Here is a 16433-nt window from a genome sequence, read left to right on the forward strand (position 1 = left end):
CCTGTCAGGGCCCATGCCTGGGCTGCCTTGTGGCTCCTCTGCACTGCCACATCTGCCCCGCTGGATAGCCTGGAGGCGATGGTGACTGTGACAGAGAGGAGCAGCAGGGCAGTCCAGGCACCGGCTCCAGGCAGCAACAGCAAGAAGGGCCCAGCAACAGTGAGTGGGAGGGGCTGCTTTTCACCCATGCTGATCAGCAGCTTCTGCCTGGCCACTGCCACTGCTTAGCGTGGGTGGGTGGCAGGCCAGGGTTGGGGCTGGGGCTAGGTGCTGTTGGCAGTGGTGGGGAGGAGCCACAGGTCGGGCCCAAATAATTGCCCACCCATGCCATAGCGTGCAACCTTTTTTGGGCCCTGTTCCTGGCCAATCGCAGATGTTGAGACTGGGGCCTCTTAGCATTGGGTGCTGTATATGCATCTAGTGAGAGGGATGGTCTTTTCCCCCAAAATAGCTCAGTGTAAGCCAAGAAGACAAAGGGAAGCTTTTTATCTCTCCTGAAGAGATCAGAAACAAGGGCCGAGAGAAGCTGAGGGACATACCCAGGTTACACAGGGAATTTGACACAGAGCCAGGAGCTGGACCCAGATCTCCTGAGTGCTGAATTTTAGCCCCTGCACCCATCAGTGGAATGGAGTCATAAAGGCAGAAGTATGTGGGAGAGGGGTAGAAACTATTTTTCTGTCTTTCCTTTCCTTTCCTTTATACTGAGGGAATGTGGCTTTTCAGGAGCCATGGGGTAGGTTGGGGGGTGAATTCAGGTGGCTAAATGGGTACTCTGATGATGGCAGTCATGCCAGAGGATACCTGTCTGATATGCTGCTGGTGCCAGCAGGCCTGTGACAGTGTTATGCCTAGATTGGTTGTGGCATAAGGGGAACAAGGTGTTGCTTCTTTTCCAGCTGCTACAGATGTTTTACCGACAGCAGGAGGAAATCCGGAGGCTGCGTGAGGTGGTGAGTCAGAGGGATGTCCAAATCAAGCAGCTGGAGCTGGAGATCAAAAACTGCCACATGGATGCAGGCAGGTACTGAGGGCATAGGGGTGCCCATGTGGCTGACTGCACCTGGCAGGCCTATGAGAGACCCCAGCCACCTTGAGAGAACTGCTCTTTCTAGCTTTGGATTAAGATGGAAGGCATGCAATTGAGTGCCCAGTGGCAGCACATGGGCTCATACCCATCTATGGAGCTTGCAGAGGAAAGCTGGCTTGAAAAGCATGGACAAAGTCTTGGGAGTCTTGTTCTGGCTCTGCACACTCTCCTTTGATGCCTCTTTATGCTGCAGTGTGCTGGAATAAGCAGAAGGGGTACTACAAGCTTCCCAGGTCAGCCTGTGCCTGGCAGTGCTGCTCTTAGGGTCCCTGCACTGCTGCCTGGCTATGCAGTGTGGGGGAGGCTGTCAGCACTAGCCAGGTGCTGTGTAGCAGAGCCCATGGGGGTGGCCCCAAAACTGCCCACACTGCACAAGGCCTGAGCTACCCTACACATGAAATAACATCACGTAAGACCCATATGAGGACTGGAGTCTGTAGCCTGTCCCAATAGCATCTCCAGCCCTCCCACTGAGTAGGCATACAGGCCTGGTACTCCTGTCATCCTCCCACCTTTTCCCTTCAGGCAGGGTCTATTGCTACATCCTGTTTCTTCTTCTGCAGCAGCCATTGGCTCCATCGCTACCTCATGCCCCATAACCCAGACACCAGTTAGTCTGTAGCCCTTTCATGCCTCAGCAGCGTTTCCCTGACCCTACACTGCTCGTCTCCCACCAAGTAGACACACGCTGCCATCCACAGGCTGTTATTTGCCCGACTTCTCCACTCTTCCTCGACTGCCTGATGTCAGAGCCCCTTGCGGTTCAGCTTCTCCTGCCAAAGCTCCGAGCCCTGTCCCCTGAGCCTCTCTGTGTATACCTGGTGAGAACCTAGGTGTCCTGAGGTTTTCCAGGTCCCCTAGATGTAAACAGTAGCGTCCATGCAAACCCTAAGGTGGAAAGAAGTGTCCATGGTCTCCTGAACGGTGTGAGAATCAACGAGGCACTTCATTTTACCTGAAGTAATTACTGCTTCACACATACGTGTATGTGTATGTGTGCATGCACTCATGTACACATGGGGTGAGCATGGGCAAGATGGCAGGGCCATGATCTGAACTCAAACATTTGCCAAGTGCGAGGAATGCTACTGTGTCACTAGATTAGAACCACTGCACCACAGAGAATTCAGCGGCCAGTGAAGTCAGGACTGTGTCCTGTCTGTCAGTGCCTCCTGTTGGGGCAAGGCGCTCACTAGCATCAGCTCCCAGAAAGCTGCAGCCGACAGAAGTTGCTCATCTGTGAGCACTGCAAGAGGACCCACAATAGGTGTGTAATGCAAAGAGACCTCAGCCTTCCCAAAAGCCTCATGCCACTCTAAGAACCAAGAAACTCAGGTGCTAAAAAAGTCACTTTTATGTTGCTTTAAACAGCCCCCTTTCTCCACTCCCACCAGTGACCATTTGTGTGGGGGTAGTTGTCCACACACCAAGACAAAATCCATTTAGAGTTGGCTGCCTTCACCTTTGACACCTCTCTCTGGCATAAAAGTAGAAATGAGCTATGCTGATGCTTGCTTTTTCTGGGGAACTCACCATCAGACTCCATCTTTCTGTCTGTCCAATACTGTTTTGGAGGCAGCAGTACTGGTGTCACTGAGCAGCTCCATTCTCAGGGCAGCCATGCAATGCCTGGGGCAGTGCCAGCCGCTGCAGTGCCAATTGCAGTGGGAGCCATTCATTGCTGCTTTGCATGCATCTATTTTTGTGCCCTCTTCACAAAGGTAGTGCCCAGCCCACTATATTATGCTAATAAGCACCAGTGGTAGGCTCTGTGAAGCTGAGCATCTGTGCTTGTGTGGGTTACCATCTCACAAGGTGATATGGATGAAAGAAAGAGAGAGCTGGTCATCCAATTGCCCACCAAATATTTTGGACACATCTACTGTTTGTCTGAACCACATTTGAAACTTCCACGCAAATAATACAGCCATACTTCTTTTTGTAAAAAAATCCCAATCATTTTTAGTTTACAACCAATGATTATCAAAACTGAACAACACATCAGTGACATGACAACATGGATACCTACAACGTAAGACAATGTAAGGCTGCTTCCTGTCAGTGAAAAGTGTGTTTCATTTGGAGATTTTTTGGTTTTTTTATATAAAAATTATTTAAATTGTCAGCAAAAGTAAAGAAAAATAATTTTTACCAGGCATTTTTGTTTGTTCTTTTTTTATTAATTTTTTTCTGTATGTGTATGACTAGACAGCTTGGAAACTGGTCAGCAAATGTTTCTTAGCCAATTATGAATGCACTTGTTGATCTCAATGTATACTTGAAAAGATAATCATTGCGTTTATTGTTTACTGAAGACCTTTCAAAGAACAAAGAATATCTAATCAGGACTTGAATATGATCTTTTGGCTAATACCTCTGCATAAATGTAGGCTTTGAACTATGTTTCAGTTCAAAGCTGAAATGTAACCATAAATATTTTACAGGAAGACAGAGATTGGCAGAAATTGTTTTATTATGTTTTATTAAACAGTGCCTAAATATATTTAAATGATCATGTGTGGCATTCTTGTCAAATGGCTTTTATCTTTATAAAGAAAGAGAGGGAAGACATAATAGAAAACAAGATGAAGAGAAAAGGGCAAATAGGTTTGTGCAATGTAAAACAAATGTAATTAAATAAATATCTATCTAGAATATTAGTTTTTAATATTATGTAGGTTTTGGTTTGATTTTGCTTTTTCCACTGTTTAATTGCTTAAAGAAAATTTCTAAACCAGAGGACTGAGCAGACTTAGAAGGGAGTTTATGTATTTCTGTCCTGTGCTCTGATAAATTATTTCCTGAATTATACCTGGTAATTAAACCTGAAATTATACAGGTGCTTACACTGTTGTTAATATATGTGTGTCTTAACCTTCCCACTTGCCCGAGACCGGTGGGCTGTTCATTTAAGTCCTTCCGTACTTTGTTCCTGTGTTGATCCAGTTTCTAATAAACTAAAAAACTAACCCACAGGAATGAACACAGATAGGCTTTCCTCTTCATTTGCTTTTTAACTACTGCACCTGAGTAACTACAATATGGGTAGTGAGCTCAAGTTTCCTCTCAAAGTGGGTCCACTGTGAAGTAAAAAAGCAAGATTCCTGTGGCCAGAAAGAGCCATAATCTAGTGGTTATAGTTCAAAGACCTGAGTTCTGCTGCAAGGGCTGCACTCCAAGGACTGATCCAGGCTCAGACTTGCCTTTTTCACTGCTTTAAAATTAGTGGGGCTGGGATCATGCCCCTCCTGACTTGTAACCCACACAACATTCAAGAAGTATGAGTATGGCTGCACTTTGCCCAGGTATTGTGAGTAGGCAGGCTTCCTCCCTTCCATCCACCCCCATTGGCCTACATGCATAGAGGCCAGGAGACACCCATTCTGCACCGTACCATCCATGCCCCAGTTCAGCCTGGCTGTACGTGCTAACAGTCTGAAGTGATCCACTCCCAGACTTACTACAGACAGGGAACATGCAGCTTCATCCTGACCAGTTCTGTCATGCACCATGAGGAGGAAAGTGAAGAATGAAGATCTGTTACAATCCTGGCAGCAAGATGAATCATGAGAATCATTACTTCCCAGTGATACTTTAAATTAAAAGTATTTACAAACCAATGTGCAGTCCAACAAGTTGCTGATAACCATCCATAAATATGAGCCCTACCCTCAAGCAGCCAAACCCTCCAAATTCCTGAACCTGCCTACTGTACCATACAGGTAAGTGGGAGGAAAAGTCCTTCAGCAGGGGCTATTTTCTTTTATCTTCTTACCAGCGACCCAGGACTTATGGTTATCACGAGTTAAAGGCCCATCAGTGGAAGGCGAGTGCTATGCAAGATCACAGGGCTCAATGTCGTAATGCAAGGGTGGGCAAAATAGGGCTGCCAACTGATTGCATCTGGCTTATGGATGGGTAGCTGTGAACTCATGGGATCTGGCTTGCAGGCGGCCGGCAGCTCTGGCTTCAGCTGCCGCATGGTGCTGGGCAGGTCGGCAGGACTGGTTCTGCCCAGCACTGACGTGGTGGCATCAGCTGTGGACCCAATCGCCACCCAGAACCTGCTGGTGACATCTACAGCTGATACCTGGGCCCACCTGAGCTGCACTGGGTGGATGGAGGCATAAGCTGCAGATGCAGTCTGCAGGTTCCAGGTTGGGGTGGGATTCTGGGTCAGGGTGGGGATCAGGGCATGCTACAGCTCTGGTCAGGTTACAAGGGGAGGGAGAAAGAGAGAAAAGTGTGGCCTTCAAGAGGACACCAAAACTCATTAAGTGGCCCTCCAGCCAAAATAATTGCCCAACCCTGCCTTAGTCTTGCCTGCTGTGCAAGGTGGGTTTGGAAAGTGACTATTCAGATGTAGTAGCCCTATATATGCTCTTTACCAAGTGGTAAATGCCCTGAATGGTGCAAGGTGATCAGCCCTTCTCTCCCATCCCCACCACTGTGGATACAAAGAAGCACATTCACTGTCTCAAAGAAGAGTAGAATACAAAAAACTCAGATACAAATTCAAATTCAATTTCCCTTTTGTATCACTTGGCTTTAAAAAGTGATTGTACAACTAGACTTTACAAAACAGCAATAGGTTCATTTTCACTCAAGTTCTTAAAAATATTTTTTTTCTGTAATCGTTGCATAAAATTTTCTAAGGTAAAAATATAGTCTACATTTAAAGTAAAAAGGAAAATAAAATCCAGCAAAGCATGGAAGAGACCCAAAAATGTGAAGATTTTATTTACAAGGTTTCATTATGGAGGGAAAAAAAAGTGAGAAAGCCTTAGGCTAAACAGGCGGCCAATCACCACCATGACTAACCAATCTCTGCTCTTCTTGCTGGAGCAAGTCTCACAATAAAACTTAGGACCCCCCTAAACCCACCCGTGAAAGTGCTGTTTAGCTTAGTGTCTGTCTTTCTGAGCAGGTGTCCAACCAGTGAGTGACTGCAGGACACGTGGGATGTGACAGGAACAGCTCCGTGGCTCTTTGGGGTCCCAAGGGCTCACTTGACAACTACACATTCCTTGCTGGTGCTCGCTTGCTCAGGTCCCTTTCAATATTGGTCAGTTCTTTAAGAACAGCTGGCATCTTAGTCATCTTCATTACCTTGATTATCTCATTGATTCATGATCATAGACAAGTAGGGATGGAAGGGACCTCCAGAAGTCATCTAGTCAAAACTGCCTGAGGCAGGACCATCCCTATCCAAAACACCCCATACAACCATAATCTAAATTCTACATAAGACTACATCAACCCTGCCTCAACATAGACCTAATACCCTAACTTTCCACAGGTAAACCAAGGGAACCACAGCAGCCAATGGCCTGCTTCTATAAAACATCATCAATATACACTCAAAAGGTCTTGGGTAGAGGCCCCCAGCTACAGAGGAAGGCACAAATGCCCCACAGTCCATACCAGTCTGACAATGGGGTAAAGCTCCTTGCTGACCCAAAATATGGCAATTGGTCTGACCCTGAACAAAGGGGCTAGAGACCCTGTAGCCATGAACTTCCAGCTTTGCGCCAAGCAGGCACACCCCAGTCAAAGTCCCCAATCTTGGCTGTAGCCAATACCTGATGCCTCTGGGAAAGTGTAAAAACACCCTGATACATAACAAAATGGTGTTGTAGGGTTCTCTCTTCCTCTTTTCCCCTTTCCCACTCTCCTCCTCATCTCTGTAACACTGGGAAAACTCATTTAGTCATGGCTTTTCAGTAGGGCAAGACAACACCTATATCCCACTATCACTGGATTAGACTGATCCACAGCTGAAGTTATACAGAGAGAAGAGGCTGAGACTTTCAGGCTACCTAGCTTAGTGCAACTGAGAAAGCTTGTGGATTTAAGGCTAGCCAGGGTCTTGACGAGGGAGAGATATGAAGCAACCCATTACAGGTGCAACCGGCTCTCTGCTAGTAAGGTAGTGTAGGGGTTGAGATTCTGGGTGTTCATATGGGAACACAGGGATCTCTCCATCCCACAGCTGATGAGGTACCTTATGTCTGTGTGTCTGACATATACATTCATGATACAAAGCCAGTGAAGAAAGCATGTTACGCCGTAGGCTGCTGTAACTCTTCTATCAGCATTAGTTGCTCAGACCCAGATGCTACCACTGCTTAGGAGGCTCATGTCTACACAGTGCTCCCAATAATTTTCCACACACAGTGCCCACAAAGCATGCCTTACCATATGAAATGAGCTCGCAAGATACCAGAATTACATTGCTGCAGGGAGTATGGGGCAGCTAACTGGTCCTAGGGATTTAGGTTCAGGGCCCAAGAGCTGAGACAAGCAAGTGCGTCTACACGAGACACTTTACTGTGCAGTAGAGCAGTTTACTGCACAGTAAGAGTGTGTGTCTACATGTGCACACATCTACTGTGCAGTAAACTGTTCTACTTGTGAGTAAACTTGCTACCTGCAAATGCAAGTATTAAATTTACTCACGAGTAGTTACTGTGCTGTAGTGCAGGTGTAGACCCTGACCAGGAACAAATTTACTCCTAGTCAGCTCTGCCATTAGGGGACCAGTCTCAGCACAGCTCTACATTGGCCCCAGGTCCAGGCCCTTAAAAGCTGCAATGCCATGTGGCTGTCAGGGCCATGCTGTCCAGATCTTCCGGGTGTTGTAGGCACCTGCCAGGCCTGCCAGCACCCGGGCCCAGCTGCAGCCAGCTTCTGGCCACTGGGGCCATTTCTACCTGGCTGCAGGTGACACCCAGCAGCCTGCCTGGACCCTGCAGGTGCTGCCTGGCACTGCCCGGCCACACAGCTGCCAGTCCCACACCATACCTCTGTGCTGAGTGTTGCAGGCAGCTGCCCAGGCCCAGCAACACTGGAACAGCCACAGAGGCTCAGAGTTGTTGCGGGAGCCATGCTAGCATCTTCCCCAATGCCACAGACTACCTCCTGGGGCCCCAGCTTGTCATTAGATGAGATTGCAGACCACATGATGCTGTGGGGTGAGGCTGATGTGCTCAGCCAGTTTGCATGGGGAAGGCTCTCCAACACTCATATTTATGAGGGGCTGTCAGGCTGTAGGGGCTGCAGCTGATGCTTCTAAACCTAGAATATTTAGGTTATTTCACAATGGTCAATATATCATGGAAGATATGGGTATGAGCATGGGTACGACCAGTTGACATGCCTGTGCTGCATAAAGGTCAAGGCCTTGATGGCACAGTGGGTCCCTGTGACTGACCACAACTGTTAGTCGGGGACTGCCTGCAAGTCCATGCCCTTTATATGGCAACTGGATGCCATTCTCACATACTGGGACCCTAGCCACAGCCATGTTCTGTACTCCAGAATAGGCAGTCATAGGAAAAAAAAAATTATGGCAAATTTACCGAATGTAACAGACATGCTTCCTCAAATATTAAATATAAATCAGCAGCTGATGCTTCTAAACCTAGAATATTTAGGTTCTTTCACAATGGTCAATATATCATGGAAGCCAGTTGTGGCTTTGCCTGCAATTGCTTCTTAAGCTGGCAGAGCCAAGTTTGTTCTTGCTGCAACTAGAGAAGCACAGACTCTTTTTGCTGTCCTTGCAAAAGTATTCACCTGATACTGGCTCATTTGGACATATTTGTAAACAAAAGCATTCTGTACTGAGGATTCTCAAGGCTTTGTCTGGTCCTACATTAACACAAGAGCAATATGGCAGAATTGTCTCTCTCCAATTGTAGAATTAAAAGTCTTTGCAAGCCTAGCTTGATGACAGCGGTCTTCACCAAAGACTTGATCCATCAGAACTTTTCTCTTACAACTTTCCCCTTATCTCAGGGTATTTTTTTTTTCTTACTATGCTTACTAGGATACAGTAAGTAAGAGCAAACACAAGTTTCAAAAGGATGAGATCCTGTGCATCCAAAACATCACTTTTAACTTTATATGCTATGCCTAACCTGGCAGGGCAAATGGGTTTTTTTCTGGGAGGACATTGTTTTTTTAGCCAGGAGTGTTATTGCAGGTCAGGCTTTTTTTCGGATGAGATCAGTAGCCAGAGACTGAAGAGGCACACCTGATAACCATGCTCCATTTTCTGGGTATATTGTTCTCAGGTGTGGCTATCCATTAATATGATATATGCAGTTATCCTGAAGCCAGGGTGCCATTGTTCACCACGGTAAACTCCAACACCCCCCACAGAACACAGTAATGGGGAAGGCTCTGCTGCACCAGTGCCCCAGGGTTACTTGTTGAAATGCAGATAAGAGGTCACTTGCAATGGGAATCAATTGAATGCAGCTCCCTAGACAGAGCTCTAGACCACAACTCCCTGGCTTGGTGGCGGTGCTGTGATCTGAAAGGCCGTCCTGCTGTGTATGTTCAATCAACCTTGCTTGGGAGAATACATATGGGATGATGGAGGAGGAGCAAATGGAGATTCAGGAAGAAATGCACGAGGACTGGGAAGTGGAAAATGGAGAACTGAGTGAAGAGTCCGAAATGGAGAATCTGGATGACATGGGCAAAGAGGACGAGAAGGAACTGTTGCTAATTACCCTGCTACTGGCCTTGGACTTAATACAAAACATACAGGTGCAGCTAACAATGGCAGCGTATGAATTGGTCCTCTCTCTCAACATTTGCAATGAAGAGATGCCTGCATGCAGAGGCGCCTTGTGAAAAAGGGCACTTAGATATGAAGTGGAGTGGGACAGCCAAGAGGCATGTGGACAGGACTCTGTGGATGAATCTCAGGAGCAGCAACTGCAGGGTCTGGGCCCACAAGAGCAGCTCAGACTGGTGGGAGTGAATTATGCTGACCACCTGGAACTACTAGCAGTGGCCAGAGATGTTCCGAATGACCAGGGAAATGTTTTATCATATCATCTTGATGCTGGGGCCACAAATTGTAAGGTAGGACATTGATGATGATGGGCGATCACTCACGAATGAGTAAGATTGTCTTCCAAGGATCTGAATAGTGAGTCCACAGGTGGCTCCACAGCCCAATTCTAGATCCACATATCTTGTCTTGTCACAGCGAAGACAGGTGTTTCCAGGAGGGATTGGCACTGTGTTGCTGTGTTGGATGTTGTTTTTGCCTGTTCTTCTTTTCCTCTTCTCCCTGTTAATGAGCTGTTTCAAAGTGTTGAGGTCCCTCTGAAAGAGACTCCCTCCATTTTGGTCAGTCCTGGTCAAGGGTCTCCCCAAGTGTTGATGTCAGTGTTACACCTCTTCATATTTGCCTTCAAGGCATCTTTGAAGTGCTTTCTTTGCCCTTTGCTGACCTTCTTTTACCTGTGAGAAAGAGATTCTCTTTGGAAGGCAGAGTCAGGCATGCAACCAACACGACCTGTCCAGTGAAGTTGGTTTTGGATGATCACGACCTCGATGCTGATGGAATTTGCTTCAGCCAAGAAGCTGATGTTTGTGCATCTATCCTCCCAGCTAATCCGAAGGATCTTGTGAAGGCACCATTGCTGGTACTTTTCCAAGCTCTTGAGAGGTCTTCTGTATGTGGTCCAAGTTTCCGAGCCATACAGCAGAGTTGGAATGACAATGGCTCGATAAAACAAGAGCTTCATTTCAGCAAGGATGTCATGATTTAAGAAGACTCTCTTACTCAGACATCCAAAGGCTGTGATTACAACACCACTTGAAATGTGCATTTCCATGTTGATGTCTGCCTTTGATGAAAGATGGCTTTCAAGATAGGCGAAGTGATACACATTCTCCAGCTATTCTCCGTTGATCTGAATTGGAGGGGGGCGGGGGGTGGGGGGGTTGTTTCTCCATTTGGAGCAGGTTGGTAAAGGACTTGCATTTTCCTGATGTTTAGCGTTAAGCCAATACTTTCGTAGACTTCAGAGAATACATTATGAATGGTTTGGAGGTCTTGTTCAGATTGAGCAACGACAGCATTGTCATCTGTGTACTAGAGCTCCATTATGGATATTGTTGTGGTCTTTGTTTTGGACTTAAGTCTGTTGAGGTTGAAGAGAGTCTTCCATCCATCCTATACACAATTTTAATTCCAGGTGGGAGCTTTCTGTCGACAAGGTACATTATGGTGGAGATGAAAATGGAAAACAAAGTTGGAGTGATGACATAACCCTGCTTCATTCCAGTTTTCACCTCAAATGGTTCGGTTTGATTCCCATTGTTGAGAACTCTTGCTGACATGTTGTCATGGAGAAGTTTCAGAACACCGATTAACTTGTTTGGGCAGCCAATTTTGGATACGATTTTCCATAGGGCTTCATGATTTACAGAATCAGAGGCTTGAGAGAGGTCAATGAAGGCCAAAACAACCTATTTTGCTCATGGCACGTCTTCTGGATTTGACGTGCTGTAAAGATCATGTCCGCAGTTCCTTGAGATGGTCTGAAGCCGCTTTGAGATTCTGGAAGAATTTCTTCCGCAAGTGGGAGAAGACGGTTAGCAAAGATATGGGCAATGACTTTCCCCAGCAGTGGCTAAAGAGATGCCCTAGTAGTTTCCGCAATCAGCTCTGTCCCCCTTCTTGAAGATGGTACCAAGAGACAGCGAGAAGGTGGGGGCAGAGAGAGAGTGTAGGCGGGGCCATATCTACAAAGAGAAGCTGGTTGGGCAGCCCTTGTACGGGATTGCCTGGCAGCACATATTATTTATGCTGCCAACAACTAGCAGTGGTTGTTTTTAATAAAATTTAATTTAATCATTTACAACATAAACCATCTTTGTCTGTCTTCAGGGTTGGTTGAGGGGAGCGGGCAGTGGGTAGAGGATAAGCAGAGCATGGGCAGAGGTGGACTGGGGTAGGGTGTGGACTAGGGTAGACAGAGGTAGGTTATTGTTCGCAGGCTGGCATTGGTCGGGGGGGGGGGGCGCACAGATCATTACACAACACCGCCTAACCAGCCTGAATCATGTCCTGCAAAGGGTTAAGTAAATCCCTTGTTGGCCGGGTGAGGCGGTTGGGAGAGGGTGGGATGGGAAGTGAAATCCTCCTATAGGTGTCTGCTGTATCCAGCTGCTTCTTGCCCAACTTCTATATCAAACTGCAAAGAACCCTTTTTTTGGAGTAAAAAAATGCTCTCCCTTCCTGTGACATTATTGTTTATCAAAGTGCTGCAATGCTGACATGCATCTACACACAGAAAGATTGGGGGACAGACATGGGGGGGCATGCAGTCCATATTCAACTCCAACATTCAACCCCAACTCCCCACCATTTCCCAAACACCTGAACATTTCACAAAGCCATACGCCACACAAAACACACAATGCCACGGGTATTCATGGCACACGTCACTGGGCAGGAGAAGGAAGAAGCAGCCCCTGTTGGGGGTCCCCATGGAAACTGTTCCAAGCCCAGACAGCTAGGGAATGCTGGGAAACATAGTCCTAAAAACACAGAAAACTAACAAATATTGGACGAAACCCTTAAGCTTTCTAATAAGCATTCGTTCATGGCACACATCTGTTTTGGCAACACACTGCCACCCAACCACCCACCCTAACACCAGCACCACCACCAGCTACAATTGCCAATGGTGATGTGGAGGATGAGGAGCTGGGACAGCACCCGCTCCTCTCACCACATAGAAATGTATATTTCTGATTGACTATATCTGTTACAAAAAATCATATATACATTTATGTTACTTTCTAACATGGGGAGGGTAATGGGGGTGGCAGGGGATGATGCACATGGCTTGATGGTGTCAGGATCCGTCATGGGGGTCACCTGCTGGAGACTGGACAGAGCCTAGAGGGGTGCAAGTGGCAGGGTTGTGGGGTGACCACATTTTGGCCACAGGCAGGGGGGACAGGGGGATTAGTGTGAGGCTCCCAGCAGCGGAGGACGGTGGAGGGAGGGGATTAGTAATACTGGGGCATTACTTACTGGTTTACTAGCAGACATGCACCTCCTGCTGCAATTCATTAGGAAAGAGCACCAGGGTTGATTGATATTTGACGCCCCCCTGCTGGAATTTATGGGGAACTGCACACCGGGCTTAACTGGTTGGAAAGCCCTGTGCCTGCAAGCACAACCTCGAGGCGCCAAAATAAACAAGTTTAAAAGTTTTAATCCTGGTTCAATCCATGAGAATTAAACGCCATGTTGTGTACAAGCACCCCATGTTTTTGTTTTCCGTCCTGGACTTTATGGCATTTTGGGGAGTAACTCTGGCTGTAGTTTGCATAAAATTCAGCTACACCAAAAACGACACAAACCATTTTAAAATACTCATTTTTCTTTTTCTCCTGTTTTTCCTTTCTTTTTTAAGCACTGGCCACTCCCATATCCTTTTCCTGACTCCGTGGCATTGTTAGAAACCTTTTCCCGGGTGCACCTGCCTCTTTTCGAGCTGCTTTCTGCTGGATAGCCTGCCATCGTCTCATCTCGTATGTCCCTCCCGGGAAGGAAACCGGCTCTACGAGCCGGAGGCGAAGTGAAGCCTTTGCGCGGTGCCGCGAACCGCCTCCCCCACAAGCCGATCCGCACTCCGTTTCCTCCCGCCGCCACTCCCCGCGCCGGCGTTCGCGCCCGGAAGGCAGGCGGGGGAAACCACTTGGCTGAACAGAGGAGGGTGCTCCTCGCCTCCCGACCGCTTCCCACAAGCAAGGCTGCTGCTGCGGCAGGGACCTCTCCCCCCTCGGGCTCAGAGGCCGCTCCCGGTCCAAGGTAGCAAGTCGGGGAGTGTCCAAGCGGGAGGGCAAGGCAGGGCCGAGGGAGCGCCGCGGCCCCGGACCCCAGACTCATGGCTCCGGCGGGGCTCTGGGCCGTCTGGCCGCTGCTGCACGTGCTGCTTGGTGCGGCCCGCGCCGCCTACGTCATCACCGTGGACGCCTCGCAGAACCAGCGCGCCTTGACACCCTTCTGGAAAAGCGCCGGCTTCTGGTAAGTCGCGCTCGGGGCCCGGCTGCGCATGCGCCCGCGGAGGCAAAGGCGCCTGGGCTCGGCCGGCCCGCTGGGGCTGTAGCCTCGCTTGCCGGTGCGGCGCCGACCCCCGACTTAAGGGGACGCGGCGCTCCCTCGGTGGCTCCGACCCAGCTCGTAGGCACAGGACGGCCCAACGCGGGGCCCGGCTGCTTGCGGCCTCTTTTCTGGTGAGCCCCGCTATGAAGCCTGGCGTCCCGCCCCTGCTCACGTCACGAGCCTGAACTCGGTTGTGAAGGTCCCCCGGCCCTTGTTCACAGCTAACGGAGGCCCAGTAAACACTGGTTACTAATGCATGACACGTCCGAAAGGTTCCTGGCCCCTTTTCAAAGCTAATCGAGACCCAATAAAAGCTCGTTATTAACGCATGATGCATCCGGAAGAGAGAGGATGTCATTCGCTGTGCACATTTACTAATGAATGTGTGCGATAGCATCAAGTGCAGATCTGTAAATGAAGGTCAGGTGAGGATGGGATTATGAGGCAAAATACTTCTTGAGCCACCGCAGTCTTCCTGTCAGTGCCACTGGGGGACTGTCCCAAAGACCCCTGACCACAGTCCTGCCTGGCCCAAAGCATGGTTTGGTCCTGCCAGGCTGCAAACTCACAGCCCCCACCATGCCCACTGCACTAAGTATAATGGATGGAATAAGAATTGGCTTTTGGGCTGGGATTATGGCTGGAAATCCTGTTTGGACCACCCCACAGCATACCTCTGTGGTACTGCAGGACTCTCCCAGACACGTCTGACCAGTCTTGCCCTGTCCAGAGCGCTGTTTGTGCCAGGCTGCTAACTGGCAGCCCCCCATGCCCACTCTACTAAGTATAATGGCTTGAATAAGGAACTGGCTTTTGGGCTGGGATTATGATTGGAAATGCTTTTTGGGCCACCCCACACCGTGTACCTATGGCACTGGGGGACTCTCCTAGACATCTCTGGCCAGGGTCTTGCCTGGCCCAAAGCTCAATTTGTGTGTGCCAGGCTGCCAACTGGCAGTTGCCCCCATGCCCACTGTACTAAGTATATGGGCTCAAATAAGGAACCATTTTTGGCTGGGTTTATGCTTGGAAATCTTTTTTGGGCCACCCCATACCACGGCTCTGTACCACCAAGGGACTCTCCCGGACATCTCTGGCTAGAGACTTGCCCCACCCAAAGTTCAGTTTGGCCATGCCAGGGTGCCCACTGACAACACCCCAGCCACTGCTAAGTATACGGACCTGAAAACGGAACTGGATTTTGGCTGGGATTATAGCTAGAAATCCTTGGGCCACCCGACATCATGCCTCTGAGCCACCAGGGGACTCTCCTGGACATCTCTGACCATAGATTTGCCTGGCCCAAACCACAGCTTGGCCATGCCTGGCTGCCAACTGACACCCCACCCCAACCACTCTACTAAGTATATGGGTTTGAATTAGGAACTGGTTTTTGGGATGAGATTATAGACTTCATAGACATTAGGGCTGGAAGGGACTTCAGAAGATCATCGAGTCCCGCCTCCTGCCCCAGGGGTAGGAAGTCAGCTAGGGTCAAAGGATCCCAGCAAGATAGATGTCCAAATGTTTCTTAAAAGAGTCCAGAGGATGTGCCTCCACCCCCTCTGAAGGGAGTCTATTCCAGGCCTTGGGGACTTGGACAGTAAAGAAGTTTTTCCTTATGTCCAGCCTGAAGATGATTGAAAATCCTTCCTGGGACACCCCACGCCATGCCTCTATGCCAGCAGGGGACTCTCCTGGCCATCTCTGACCAGAGACTTGCCTGGCCCAAAGTGTGGCTTGGCTGTGCCAGCCTACCAGCTGGCAGCCTCCCATGCATGAGCTCGAAAAATGAATTGGGTTTGGGGCTTGGATTACGTTTGGAAATCCCTTTTAGGACACTCTGTGGCACCAGGGCAGTCCGGACATCTCTGATCATGGTCTTGCCCGGTTCAAAGTGCAGTTAGTTCATGCCAGGCGTCCCTGTGACAGCCCCCTCAGACACTGTACTAAGTTTATGGGCTCTAATAAGGAATTGACTTTTGGGTTTGGATTATGGCTGGAAATCCATTTGGGCCACCCCACGCCATGACTCTGTGGCACCAGGGGACTCTCCTGCACATCCCTGATCAGAGTCTTGTCCAGCCCAAAGCACAGTTTGGCCATGCCAGGCTGTCAACTGACAGCCCCCTTTATCTGCGTGCCCCCCCCAACTGTACTAAGTATATGGGCACTTTGCATTTCTCCTTGTTGAACTGCATTCTGTTGTTTCCTGCCCACTTGTCCAACCTGTCCAGGTCTGCCTGCAGCTGTTCCCTGCCCTCCGGCGTGTCCACTTCTCCCCATAGCTTTGTGTCATCTGCAAACTTGGACAGAGTACATTTCACTCCCTCGTCCAAGTCGCTGATGAAGACACTAAAGAGTATCGGTCCAAGGACCGAGCCCTGCGGGACCCCACTGCCCACACCCTTC

The 16433-nt window shown here is 48.8% G+C and overlaps 2 protein-coding genes across 8 annotated transcripts in view; both read left to right on the top strand.

Annotated features, from left to right (window-relative positions):
• CORO2A (coronin 2A) overlaps positions 1-5166 on the top strand; it is a 91469-nt gene extending 86303 nt beyond the window's left edge. For both annotated transcript variants that reach the window (XM_006019663.3, XM_014518019.2), the window contains exon 12: positions 900-5166. In XM_006019663.3, coding sequence (XP_006019725.1) covers positions 900-1031 — 132 coding nt within the window. In that variant the 3' untranslated portion in view covers positions 1032-5166. The remainder of the gene's footprint in view (positions 1-899) is intronic.
• A 7556-nt stretch (positions 5167-12722) lies between these two features.
• The window catches only part of IDUA (iduronidase, alpha-L-), an 85086-nt gene continuing 81375 nt past the window's right edge, over positions 12723-16433 (top strand). For 3 of the 6 annotated variants that reach the window (XM_006019664.3, XM_025199079.1, XM_025199077.1), the window contains exon 1: positions 12723-13943. In XM_006019664.3, the coding sequence (XP_006019726.1) occupies positions 13804-13943 (140 nt within the window). In that variant the 5' untranslated portion in view covers positions 12723-13803. The other 3 variants (XM_025199084.1, XM_025199085.1, XM_025199082.1) reach the window with 3 other exon arrangements.

Source organism: Alligator sinensis, unplaced genomic scaffold (assembly GCF_000455745.1).
Source record: "Alligator sinensis unplaced genomic scaffold, ASM45574v1 scaffold607_1, whole genome shotgun sequence".
In the NCBI taxonomy this organism is placed as follows: domain Eukaryota; kingdom Metazoa; phylum Chordata; order Crocodylia; family Alligatoridae; genus Alligator; species Alligator sinensis.